This window comes from Acartia tonsa, chromosome 14, assembly GCF_053477335.1.
Source record: "Acartia tonsa isolate MP-2025a chromosome 14, ASM5347733v1, whole genome shotgun sequence".
NCBI lineage: Eukaryota > Metazoa > Arthropoda > Copepoda > Calanoida > Acartiidae > Acartia > Acartia tonsa.
In genome coordinates this window covers 41,317,977-41,332,004 of record NC_137273.1, presented here as the reverse complement: position 1 = coordinate 41,332,004, position 14,028 = coordinate 41,317,977, and the positions used below count along the sequence as shown (strand labels likewise).

The 14,028-nt window shown below is 32.7% G+C and overlaps 2 protein-coding genes across 3 annotated transcripts in view; one reads left to right on the top strand and one right to left on the bottom strand.

Moving 5' to 3' along the window:
• Nucleotides 1-14,028, top strand: part of LOC145305885 (protein FAM221B-like) — a 519,245-nt gene that overhangs the window by 407,232 nt on the left and 97,985 nt on the right. The gene's annotated exons all lie outside the window — the stretch shown is intronic.
• Nucleotides 1-14,028, bottom strand: part of LOC145306152 (ATP-binding cassette sub-family C member 10) — a 107,796-nt gene that overhangs the window by 90,867 nt on the left and 2,901 nt on the right. The window contains exons 3-13 of the mRNA XM_080148130.1: nt 13,436-13,477; nt 12,962-13,083; nt 12,350-12,390; nt 11,814-11,874; nt 6,737-6,826; nt 6,163-6,238; nt 3,905-3,980; nt 2,722-2,776; nt 2,145-2,235; nt 1,581-1,624; nt 1,048-1,137 (exon numbers count right to left, since the gene is read on the bottom strand). Coding sequence (XP_080004256.1) covers nt 1,048-1,137; nt 1,581-1,624; nt 2,145-2,235; nt 2,722-2,776; nt 3,905-3,980; nt 6,163-6,238; nt 6,737-6,826; nt 11,814-11,874; nt 12,350-12,390; nt 12,962-13,083; nt 13,436-13,477 — 788 coding nt within the window. The remainder of the gene's footprint in view (nt 1-1,047; nt 1,138-1,580; nt 1,625-2,144; nt 2,236-2,721; nt 2,777-3,904; nt 3,981-6,162; nt 6,239-6,736; nt 6,827-11,813; nt 11,875-12,349; nt 12,391-12,961; nt 13,084-13,435; nt 13,478-14,028) is intronic.

The following is a 14,028-nucleotide window of genomic DNA, read 5'->3' as shown; positions in this document are numbered from 1 at the left end:
TGGAGCCGCCATTTTTTGTGGAGCCCGAGCCGTAATTTTCATTAAAAAAACGGCTCTGGCTCCGGACTAGATAAACAAAGAGATTTTTTATAAATTATAATTTGGTAACTCTGTTTTGTCATGTGCAAATGCCCCTTTTAAGTTTTTTAAGTCAATTTTAATCAAAAATTGAACTTTTAAAACCTTCAAAAGTCAAAAATAGACGTGGGAAAAAAATATGTCGAGTTTTTCTTGATTTTAGGTCGAGCCGGATCTGGAGCCGGAGCCGCACCAAAATCAAACGGCTCCGCAACGCTGCTTTGGACAATGTTACTCTAAGCATCCCAACTATGACCTTGGAGTATTTATGCCGAAAAGGTTTAAAACTGTATGTAGCATCTGTATAATTTACAATCCATTAGTAAAGCCTAAATATTACAGGGCTATTTTTTAAAATTACAGAGAACAATTAGTGAAAAGATTAATTATTCATCTCTTAACAATAATACAAATAACGATCCTTTACTTATAATGTGTTTTTTTAGGTTCTTTCACACAAAGTACCTTGTTAAGCACATATATCACCTATTTAAATCAGTTTTAAAGGTGGGTACAGAGATGGTAGTTTCTAACTTGTTTGTTTATTAGTTTACTAGCGGCTACTTGAGGAGGAGAGAGTCGAATTTAATAATTCAATTTCTTATTTAAGATTTTAAAAGAAAAAGAAGAAGAAAATTTTGGGGTGGGGCGAAAATTTTTTTTTTTTTGGGGGGGATTTTTCATTTTTTGGGGGGTTGGGGGTGTTCCACCCCCCAATAAAATAGTTATAAACCTTCCAGGGACCTATGAGAAGCTACCCTGTTAAGGAGAACCCGATCGGTTCAGCGGTTAGCGAAATCCTTCGGTACAAACATACAAACACACAGACAAACACACAAACATCCTGTTACTTTATTATAAGGATATCAGGTTAGGTTACGTTGTATTGGGTACTGGGAAGAATTGCAACAACAAAAATTACAACTCCCTCCTTTTAATAAAAATAGGAGGGGGGTACACGTGACTTACTTTATCTCAATCTCATGTATGGTAAGGTCTTCTGGCAGGTCGAAGAGATCGTCGGTGGTGGTCAGGTTCCCCTTTACTCCCTTCACTACAGAACCAAAGGCTTTGATTTTAATTCTGATTTTAAACGAATCAATCAAAGTCAAAAATGTATTTTATAGGCATTTAATTATATCATAGAAATCCTATTATAAATCGTAATGAGGTTGAAAGTTCTACTTTTTATGCAAATTTTACATAGGTAAAGGTACGGATTTTTAGATTAAAGTATTGGGATGGTTTTAGCCTATTTTTTGCTTCCTTACCCCTTTTAAGCGGAGCTCTAAGATACTTTGGGTGAAGAATAAAAAAGCTGGTGGTACCTTCCCAAAAAGTAATTATAAAGCATTCCTGGACCTATGAGAAGCTCTGCACTTTAAAGGAGAATCATATAGGTTCAGCATTTTGCGAGATACCCCTATCAACACACACACACGCATACAGACTTCCTGTTACTTTAATATAAGGATTATTATAAAGTCAAAGTCTTTCCTACAAGTGGATTAACCCAAACAAAGAACAACTTATTCAGAAAATTGACCTAAAATAAATAGGTATATTTCATCATTAGCAAGAAAGAAAATTAAACATAAAAAAAAGATGCATGTTATATGTATAAGATACCTACTGAAGTTAATTATGATGTTGCTTAAGGTTCGATAAGTAGACTATTGCACCCCCTGCCCCCCCCCCCACTCCCGTATAATCAAATTAAAAATACACCACTAACCTTGTAGCATTCATGCTTACATTGTGGTTTTAACGTTGGACTTGATTCAAATTTGGAAGATTTTTATTACACAGTTAGAGGATTTTTCACAAACATTTTCGTTGCCTTAATTCTATCTTTGGAAGATTTTTCACAAAGCTTTAATGCAAACGAATTACAGGGATAAACCAATGGAAGATAGATCAATTCTTCTCCAAATATGATTCTTTATAGTATGATTCTTTTATCTTCCATTAATCTATCCTTGCCGTTTCCTACCTTATACCTATTAATAGCCAACCTCTTTATAGGCCATAAGTATTAACATCCTAACTCTAGCTGTAGACCATACCTTACTGCTATCTTTAGCAACGCCCAGATAATAAGGATCATTATCCTCTCTGAAGCCACCATATTGAGAACCGGCCATGGCCATTCTTTGTCTTAGAAGTCAGAGTTGCCTATTTTTTTTTCAACCACGCTGTAATTTACCCAAGAAAAGCGACTACCCATTTCTAGCTGTTTCATACGCACGAAATTAAAAATAACTGTCTTTTGGCAACAAAATCTATACACTTTCTTACCAATGTTCAACCCAATAATTTCCTATTGGCTGAGAATGTATCTAGATGATATCTAGGTATTGTCTTTACAAAATTATTTTGTACTTCACCTCTAATGGATGTAGTTATAATTGTTAAAACTTTTAAGCCCTTACCACATATCTAAACACTTTCTTAAACATGTTATGCTATTACTACTGTTTCTTTACAACTTAATGTTTACATTAAAGAAAAATTTTTTCATCTTCTTTGGTTTTGTAGTGAATAATTTGCAAGGGATCTAAAGGGATGAGACAATAAAATTTAAAATGGATAAATCCCCACCCAACCAACCAACTTGAAATCTTAAAAATATTTCAACTCTGCCTGAAGGTCTGATTAAACCCATTGTCACCCAACAAACTTTCTCCTTCTCGTGCATCTGAACAGATTTATTTTTTTGTTGTTGCATATCCTTATACTAAAGTAACAGGATGGTTGTCTGTGTGTCTGTGTTACGTGTATCTGTGTGTCTGTACCGAAGGATCTCGCTAACCGCTGAACCGATTGGGTTCTCCTTAACAGGGTAGATTCTTATATGTCCCGGGAAGGTTTTTAACTATTTTGGGGGAGGGTACCACCACCCTCCCAAGAGAAATTACAATAAAATCAAAAAAATTAAATATTTCCGCCGCATAGTGTCGCTAGCGTAGTCGCGCTCCGTAGAAGAATGAATTTAACAGCTGATAACATAGACAAATTATTTCTCAAATTAGATATCTACAATAAAAAAATAAAACATTTAAATGCCACTAGAGGCCTCTAGGGGCGTAGCCGCTAGTTTAGAATAAAAGTAACAGGATATCGGTCTGTCTGCATGTGTGTGTCTATACCTTAAACTCTTGCTAACTAAATTGTATTTAAAAGCAATCAAACACTTTCTTTTAGTCTAAAGAACGCGAACTAAGCTTTTTCCCATTTAAATTTAAACTAATCTACTTTGTACACTTTTTATTTATAAACCTATTACTGTTAAAAAAAAATAAGGGTTGTATATTAAGCTATAAAAATTGGAAAGAATTTTAATGAATATAATAGATTTGAAATCTGCATAAAATTTTAAGGATTTTTTTTATAAAATTCGTTTTTTATATAATTCATTATTTAAAAGCGCAAATCCAATTTAAGTTAATAAATTTTTACCAATAGGATAGGTGGATTGGAAACTACCTGCGCTCTAATTGGTTGAATGATGTACGTCACTTAAGCTTCTTCAATCAGGGCGCAGATAGTTTTCAATCCACCAATCACAGATGTCAAAATTATTTAACTTAATTTGTACTTGCGCTTATAGATAAAGAATTATACAAAAAACGAATTTTATAAAAATTCCTTAAAATTTTATGCAGATTTCAAATCTATTATATTCATTAAAATTCTTTCCAATTTTTATAGCTTATTGTATATCTTCCATAAGTCCCCCCCCCCCCTCTTCCAGTGGAATGGGGTTAATATGCAGTACACCACTGAATAAAACATGTCAATGTTATCAAATAAATAGAATATTAACCTGTATTTACTCCGAACTCTTCATAATTACTAGACCTTTGGTCACCACTTGGTATCAATGTCAACAAATAAATGCCCTAAAATTGTAAAATCTAACTCCATCATGTGTACGCATACGGTCATAAAACGAAAAAATTTAAGTTTACATTATTATGAGGTAGAAACTAAAAAAAAGGTTTAAAAGACATTTTGTTTAAATTAATGTACTTTAAGTTTTAAAGGGAAAAAAGAAAACAAGATTAAGTTTTTCTGTTAGGAAAGCTAAGGTATTTTTTTTTGTTAAACGCCCCAAGAAAACAGCTTAAAGCCACTGCAGGATCAGGATCTATATACCCTGAGAAGCACAACCTCGTTGGGTTCAGTGGTTATCAAGATCTTAACTTCTACATCTTTGAACTAAACAAACAACTAATCTCTGACAATCCTTTTTGCAGGGCTTTTAGTAAAGAAAGCAAAGTGTTCAAATAATGCTTCAAACAGACAGTAGTAGGACAGATATACATCCTACTACTCCTTATCATAGAAATTATACCTGAGAAATCAAACTAATAATGGCTGATGAGAAAAATTCTTGGCAGACGGACAAACAGATGGACAGACAAATAGACAGATAGACATCCTACTACTCCCTATCATATAAATTATACCTGAGAAATCAAACTAATAATGGCTGATGAGAAAAAATTCTTGTAAGAAAGACAGACAGACAGACAGACAGATAAATAGACAGACAGACATCCTACTACTCCTTATCATAGAAATTATACCTGAGAAATCAAACTAATAATGACTGATGAGAAAAAATTCTTGGCAGACGGACAAACAGATGGACAGACAAATAGACATCCTACTACTCCCTATTATATAAATTATACCTGAGAAATCAAACTAATAATGGCTGATGAGAAAAAATTCTTGGCAGACGGACAGACAGACAGACAAACAGATAAATAGACAGATAGACATCCTACTACTTCCTATTATACAGAAATTATACCTGAGAAATCAAACTAATAATGACTGATGAGAAAAAATTCTTGCCAGACGGAGAGACAGACAGATAGGCAGACATCCTAGTATACCCTGTTATAGAAACTATATACCTGAGAAATCAAACTAATAATGGCTGATGAGAAAAAATTCTTGGCAGACGGACAGACAGACAGACAAACAGATAAATAGACAGATAGACATCCTACTACTTCCTATTATACAGAAATTATACCTGAGAAATCAAACTAATAATGACTGATGAGAAAAAATTCTTGCCAGACGGAGAGACAGACAGATAGGCAGACATCCTAGTATTCCCTGTTATAGAAACTATATACCTGAGAAATCAAACTAATAATGACTGATGAGAAAAAATTCTTGTAAGACAGACAGACAGACAGATACATAGACAGATAGACATCCTACTACTTCCTATTATATAGAAATTATACCTGAGAAATCAAACTAATAATGGCTGATGAGAAAAAATTCTTGTAAGACAGACAGACAGATAAATAGACAGATAGACATCCTACTACTTCCTATTATATATAAATTATACCTGAGAAATCAAACTAATAATGGCTGATAAGAAAAAATTCTTGTAAGACAGACAGACAAAAAGACAGATAAAAAGACAGATAGACATCCTACTACTTCCTATTATATAGAAATTATACCTGAGAAATCAAACTAATAATGGCTGATGAGAAAAAATTCTTGTAAGACAGACAGACAGATAAATAGACAGACAGACATCCTACTACTCCCTATTATATAGAAATTATACCTGAGAAATCAAACTAATAATGGCTGATGAGAAAAAATTATTGTAAGACAGACAGACAGACAGATAAATAGACAGATAAACATCCTACTACTCCCTATTCTATATAAATTATACCTGAGAAATCAAACTAATAATGGCTGATGAGAAAAAATTCTTGCAGGACAGACAGACAGATAAATAGACAGACAGACATCCTACTACTTCCTATCATAGAAATTATACCTGAGAAATCAAACTAATAATGGCTGATGAGAAAAAATTCTTGTAAGACAGACAGACAGACAGACAGACAGATAAATAGGCAGACAGACATCCTACTACTTCCTATTATATAAATTATACCTGAGAAATCAAACTAATAATGGCTGATGAGAAAAAATTCTTGTAAGACAGACAGACAGACAGACAGACAGACAGACAGACAGATAAATAGACAGATAGACATCCTACTACTTCCTATTATATAGAAATTATACCTGAGAAATCAAACTAATGATGGCAGATGAGAAAATAATTTTGTCTTCGTCAATGTGTAAAATCTGACTGTCTCTGTTCAGTTTGGACCATTTATAAAAATATCAATTAAAAGCAGGGATTTTAAGGGATAAGACAATGGACGATAAATTGATAAGTTTATAGACACTGCTTGTTTGAAACTAACCAACCAAAATTCAATTAAAGGATCCAAATTTTTGGTTTAAACGTGTAATTGTAAGATCAGTTAAAATAAATATATTTTGATGTATTTCCTAAAAAATGTTAATTTCACCTTGGGAGGCCTTTGATGCTTGAAGTAGATACAAAAATAAAGATAATTTCCATAAATTTTTTATAGTTATTCACTCCAGTTTCAAGCATGCATTCCTTAAAAAATCAATATATTGTAGTTTTTAAAAAGTTGACACAATTTGGTATAAAATATCTTACTATACATGATATTTTAATTTATTAATTTTGATCAACATTTTAACTATCTTAAATACAAAATGTGTTGTAACCTGTATTCAATGTTTTATGTTAATGAATTTGTTTTAAAAATGGTCATTCCTGATGGCAGTTCTTGCTTGGATGATATTAACAATGGCACAGAAGAACCAGGACCACAGGATAAAGGTTGGGCCTCGGGTTGATATACACATCCTAATCATTATATAATAGTAACAGGATGTCTATCTGTCTGTCTGGCTGGGATGATATTAACAATGGCACAGAAGAACCAGGACCACAGGATAAAGGTTGGTCCTCGGGTTGATATACACATCCTAATCATTATATAATAGTAACAGGATGTCTATCTGTGTGTACTTAAAGATCCCACTAACCGCAAGAACAATACCTATGTGTCTGCTTCAGAATAGCTTCTTTTATTTCCAACAATAAATATTTCATAGAAATTAACCACCCCCCCCCAAAAAAAAAAATTTTACCTTAATTTATAAGGTTATCTTATCAAAACCACATAAGAATTTTTAAAAAGTAGCTGTAATTCACTGCTGAAAATACATCCTTATTAAGTAGGTATGGATTATCATTTTCCTCCAAATAAATATGTAAAATAAAAACAGATTAGGACCTAGTTATTGTAAATAACAAAACAAAATATATTTTCTTTATATTAGGTTGTTTTGGATAATTTCGGTCGCTGTCAAAACAATTTATTCAAGTTTCTGTATTATTTTTTCTTAATAATCTAGGATCTAGGACTACTGCAATATTAAGCTTCACAGGTTAAAACATTACTATACTAGCAGCTACCTACACCTCTAATGTAATTTATTTTTTTTTGGGGGGGGAGTAATTTTTTTGTAGGGGGGTGGTGGTACCTTTCCCAAAATAGTTATAAACCTTCCCAGAACCTATGAAAAGCTACCCTCCAAAGGAGAACCATATCGTTTCAGCGGTTAGCGAGTTCCTACGGTACAGACATATTAAGATCCTGTTGCTTTTATATGAGAATAAAACTCTTAACACAGAACCATGATTTTAGGATCATGGAAAGAAAACAAAGTCATTCCTAATTAGGACAGAAGTCACTGGAAATTGGTCTAAGGAAGGCTACTTATGTCCTTCATCTAACAAAATCTAACTTAAGGAAGTTAACTTATGTCCTTTGTCTGACAAATTCTTACATTAGAAAGGCTGCTTATGTCCTTCATCTTGCAAAACTTAGCTTTTCTGTCCTTCACATAGCAAAACCTCACAAAACATAGCATTTCTGTCCTTCACATAGCAAATTCTTGCATAACATAGCAAATTCTTGCAAAAAATTGCATTTCTGTCCTTCACATAGCAAATTTTTACAAAACATAGCAAATTCTTGCAAAACATAGCAAATTCTTGCAAAACATAGCAAATTCTTGCAAAACATAGTAAATTCTTGCAAAACATAGCAAATTCTTGCAAATTATAGCATTTCTGTCCTTCACATAGCAAATTCTTGCAAAACATAGCAAATTCTTGCATAAAATAGCATTTCTGTCCTTCACATAGCAAATTCTTGCAAAACATAGCAAACTCTTGCAAAACATAGCAAATTCTTGCAAAACATAGCATTTCTGTCCTTCACATAGCAAATTCGTGCAAAACATAGCAAATTCTTGCAAAACATAGCATTTCTGTCCTTCACATAGCAAATTCTTGCAAAACATAACAAATTCTTGCAAAACATAGCAAATTCTTGCAAAACATAGCAAATTCTTGCAAAATATAGGAAATTCCTGCAAAACATATATATAGGGGTCCCAAACTCAAAAACATAGTTTCAGCGCTCTCCCACACCCGTTCTTGAGATACAGGCACCTGGTGCCCTTGGTACCCATGGTTAGATTTGGGAAATGGTTCGAATCCTTAAAAAATATGTCAAAGTCCAAAAATTTTTGCAAGAATTTGCTATGTTTTGAAAGAATTTGCTATGTGAAGGACAGAAATGCTATGTTTTGCAAAAATTTGCTATGTGAAGGACAGAAATGCTATTTTTAGCCAAATTTTTTAAGGATTCGAACCATTTCCCAAATCTAACCATGTGTACCAAGTACACCAGGTGCCCGTATCTCGAGAACGGGTGGTCAGAGAGCGCTGAAACTCCGTTTTTAAGTTTGGGACCCCTGTATATATATTTTACAGGAATTTGCTATGTTTTGCAAGAATTTGCTATGTGAAGGACAGAAATGCTATGTTTTGCAAGAATTTGCTATGTTTTGCATGAATTTGCTATGTTTTGCAAGAATTTGCTATGTGAAGGAAAGAAATGCTATTTTTTGCAAGAATTTGCTATGTTTTGTAAGAATTTGCTATGTGAAGGACAGAAGTGCTATGTTTTGCAAGAATTTGCTATGTTTTGCAAGAATTTGCTATGTTTTGCAAGAATTTGCTATGTGAAGGACAGAAATGCTATGTTTTGCAAGAATTTGCTATGTTTTGCAAGAATTTGCTATGTTTTGCAAGAATTTGCTATGTGAAGGACAGAAATGCTGTTTTGCAAGAATTTGCTATGTGAAGGACAGAAATACTATTTTTTGCAAGAATTTGCTATGTTTTGCAAGAATTTGCTATGTGAAGGACAGAAATGCTATGTTTTAAAAGAATTTGCTATGTGAAGGACAGAAATGCTATTTTTTGCAAGAATTTGATATGTTTTCCAAGAATTTGCTATGTTTTGCAAGAATTTGCTATGTTTTGCAAGAATTTGCTATGTGAAGGACAGAAATGCTATTTTTTGCAAGAATTTGCTATGTTTTGCAAGAATTTGTTATGTTTTGCAAGAATTTGCTATGATTTGCAAGAATTTGCTATGTGAAGGACAGAAATGCTATGTTTTGCAAGAATTTGCTATGTGAAGGACAGATAAACTATTTTATGCAAGATTTTGCTATGTGAAGGACCAAAAAGCTAGGTTTTGTGTGGTGAAGGGAGGCTACTTATGTCCTCCATCTTGCAAAATCTTTGTTAAGGGAGACAAGTTATGCCCTTCATCTAACAAATTCTCACATAAGGGAAGCTACTTATGTCCTTCCTAGGAAGGTGACTTCTGTTCTAATTAAGGAATGACTTTGTTTTCTTTTCATGATCCTGATTTTAAAGTCGTGTTATTGTGAAAACTACAAGGTATAAAAATAAAAATTCTTATAATGTTCATTTGGACTTAAATTTTGTAAGACTAACTATACCACTTAAAATATGACTAGGACAAAATTGGGATCACGGAAAGAAAACGCAGAAGCGGGTTTCGTCGTATTTTCACAGTAGCTTAGAAAAAGTATATGTTAATGATTGCCACACTGAAAATAAGACAAAATTCGCTACTTCGTTTTCTTTCCATGTTCCCAAATAGTTCTTCTCGACAGAACTTATTCTAAACCACTTACCTAATAATTGATTTTTCCATATAATAAAAAGATATTTTATCAAATATCAATTTCATAAAAATTTCATAAACGCTTAAGATTGAATAAGTAAGAAGTATTCGTGAGAACCAAATAATAAAATTTCTTTTTGATTAAAAAATTACTAAATAAATAAGAACTAATAAGAACAAAACAAAATATATCGAATATTCTTATTTAAAATTCCAGTGTGTAATATTGATTGAGGTGGGTGGGGGGGGGGGGTTACAGAGATCCTTCGGTGCATACAGACAAATAATCTGTTACTTTTAAATAAAGAGAATCAAATAATCGCCCCTTAATTTTTTTATACAAATTGTGGCTTTGCGATTATGCAATAATTTTAGTTCTTATTTAAAGATTTAATTGAGGGGGGGGGGGGGGAGTTTAATGCAAACATCTCGTAATCAATGTATAAATGGCACTTTGAATTCGAATTTTGATCTGAAATTTTGCATGAGTAATCCTTGGTAGGTCTATTTTCTCTAAATCGAACAAAAAGTTGGAAAAGTAGCGGCTAACGGCTGGCGGCATAGCCTTTTAGCCATTTTTAACTATTTTCAACGGAAATCCATCACGAAACCTATCTTTACATAATACTCTTTTCCGCTTCAAAACATTTTCAAACGGTTCTAACCGGTAGTTGCTGGTACTAGAAATCTAAAAAAGTTTTTTTTTGTATCATTTCAAATGATTTAAAGCAAAAATATGTTTCAAAAAGTTGATTCCTACGTAATTTATAACAGATTTGCACTAAAAATAGCCAAAAAACGTCCAAACGGCTGAGCCGTTAGCCGTTACTTTTTCAACTTTTTGTTCGATTTAGGGATAATAGACCTACCAAGGATTACTCATGCAAAATTTCAGATCAAAATTCAAATTCTAAGTGCCATTTATATATTGATTACGAGATGGTTGCATTAAACTTCCCCCCCCCCCCTCAATTAAATCTTTAAATAAGAACTAAAATTATTGCATAATCGCAAAGCCACAATTTGTATAAAAAAATTAAGGGGGTATTATTTGATTCTCTTTATTTAAAAGTAACAGATTATTTGTCTGTATGCACCGAAGGATCTCTGTAACCTCTGAACCGAAATGGTTCTCCTTTGCAGTGTAACTTTCAGTTTCTTTAAAAAATAACTCCCCTCCCAAAATATTTTTTACTTTTTCTTTTTAAACTAAAATTGACGTTACAATTACAGTACCTACTGACGTCCAACACGTAAGACCTAAAAAGGATCGATGCTGCAAAAAAAAGGGGAATAATAAAAAAAAGTTTAACTCCTAATTTTGAAACACAATAGATTAAAATTTAATATAGAAAGGTTTGGACACTTTTACTTTGTACAAACCAATCATAATTGAATCCTCCAACCCCCAAAGTTATAATAATGACAAATAACTAGGGTTGGACAATCCGTCTAATTTTTGGACCGGATTCGGATTCTAACAAGATTCCGTCCAAAACTAAAACGGATTCTCCGTGGATTCCTTGTTTTTTGGACGGATTCCGGATTCTAGCAATATTTAAGAGGCTTTTTTTACCAGGTACTGGAAAGAATCTAAAGCTGCGTTTTTTCATTCGCTATAAAAAACGGATTCCGGATTCGGATTCCAAAATTGGGCGGATTCCGGATTCGGATTGTCAACCCTACAAATAACAGAACGATTAGGCAGTTTAAATTAGGCAGTATCTTTTACATTCTATTGTCCCCTCCCTGTAAACAACTAATTTTTTTTACCTTTGATAGAGACGATATGTGTACATCAAGTGCAGTGACCAAGACAGACATTGGACGGAACCTAAAATAACATTTTGGAGATGATTCCTATAACAGATAGGTACAATTTAGATAATATTATTCTATTTAATTGATTTTCGGAATATTGATTTCTAAGACAATTTAGCAAACCAAATAATATATTTGAATTTTCTCTATAATCAAGTTTCAAAGTTTAAGTATGATTACTTAGTAGGTAATGGTATTCTAGATAATGCTAAAACTCAAAGACGTTGTCACTTTGTTAATGTTGGTCTCAATATCTGATTTTTTAGGCTACGCCTTATGGATGCCGTCATTCTTGTTTATGACTAGTAAGATCTTATAAACGGCTTCACCGATCATTCTTTAATATTCCGGAAAATTCAGTATTTGTCAAGGGCAGCTTAAAGCTTTTGTAAGAAGCCTAAAGTCCAGAAAAATAATATCCCCTTCTTTGGACGAAGCCCCTGGACCTAGAGTCCATGTGCGTAGCTTTTAGTTAATGAAAAAATTACCTGCTAAGAAGGCAACCTCTCCGGATTCCATTACTAATCGTCTATAAAAGCAACAATAGTTAGTTTAAATATTGTAGAAAAAGATTGATTTAATAAAATATATTTGTGGTGATTAAATAATAAAATTGCTTTAAAATTATTTTTAAAAATCCATTTACAAAATAAGGAGCTCAACATCCATAAGTAGCGAAGTAAAGTAAAGTAAATATTGTAGAAAAAGATTGATTTAATGAAATATATTTGTGGTGATTAAATAATAAAACTGCTTTAAAATTATTTTAAAAAATCCATTTACAAATTAAGGAGCTCAACTTCCATAAGTAGCGAAGTAAAATAAAAAATTATGGTTTGACAAATTGACAACCAGAACAGATGTTCAGTACCTATGTACCTAGTCATTAAAACATAAAGAGAAAAAATGAGAGAATATGATAATACCTAATTGGACAACGTAAATTAAATATACTGGATGATTATTGTAATAAAATATTCTCACAGCAAATTTCAGCCGTCTGTCTTACAAGAAGCTAAAAAAATAGTGTTTTAGACAAACGTTCAGACATTATGAAATTCAGAGTTTCTTTGCTACCAACAATTATTTTTATTGCTTACCTGTTGATTGAATATAAGGCAACAGATCTTGCTATTGGAACAATGGCCAGGAATAGAACGGCAAGACTCCTGGCAGCCAGCATTTGTTTCTGGAACCTGGTCCGCAGGATCCATAAGGTGGCCTTAATGAATAATAGATCAAGCAAGAGATCATTGGATCAATCAACTATGCATTAGGTAAATATCATTTTAAAAATAATGGGTAATAATTCGATAGCATAAAAAGTTTGATTTTTCAGTATGGTCCAGAAGTGTTTATAGTCCAGCAGAAATAAATCCTGTCCGAAAAAATATTGGGAATCATTTTTTAAAGTTTTAAAATCAGATAAGAACAAACAAGTGTAAAAAAAATTGGACATTCTACAAAGTCGTGCAAAAACATTAGACATATTGTAAAATTGCACAAATGTTGATTATAAGATAAATGGCAAAAGCAATTAACATAAATCAACTCAAAAAAAGAAATAACCTCACCTGGAATCCGAGATAATATGCTGATGTTATCGCAAGCAACACCTGAAGTGAATACAATAAATTACTGCAAAAAGATTTAAAATTTAAAAATATTTGTCTTTTTTAAGAACACTTATTTACTCTTTAACATATGAGCTAGGTATTTTAGTTGGCTAATTAGAAATCTTATTAATTTTATAAAAATTTGGGAAAAAACCTGCAATACTTTCAAAAAATTTATAACTTCCAACTCTTTAAAGTTACCAAGAGCAAGAAAGTCCGACAAATAAACATTAAACATCAGCATCATCTACAAACACAAAAAAAATGTCTACAACTTGTAACAGATGAGTAAATAATATTTCCTGTTTATAAGAGACGGACAGACAAAGTCAGTAGGTATTAGAGTAGCTTCGCTAATAATAAGTTATCTCTAATTGAAAGCTCTGAGGACAGTTGATAACAAAGTACAGTAGGTCTCTAGTAGGGTTGGGCCGGATATCCGGTGTGGCCGGATATCCGGCCGGATAGTTTCAATATCCGGTATCCGGATATCTGGTGTGGCCGGATATCCGGCCGGATAGTTTCAATATCCGGTATCCGGTGTGGCCGGA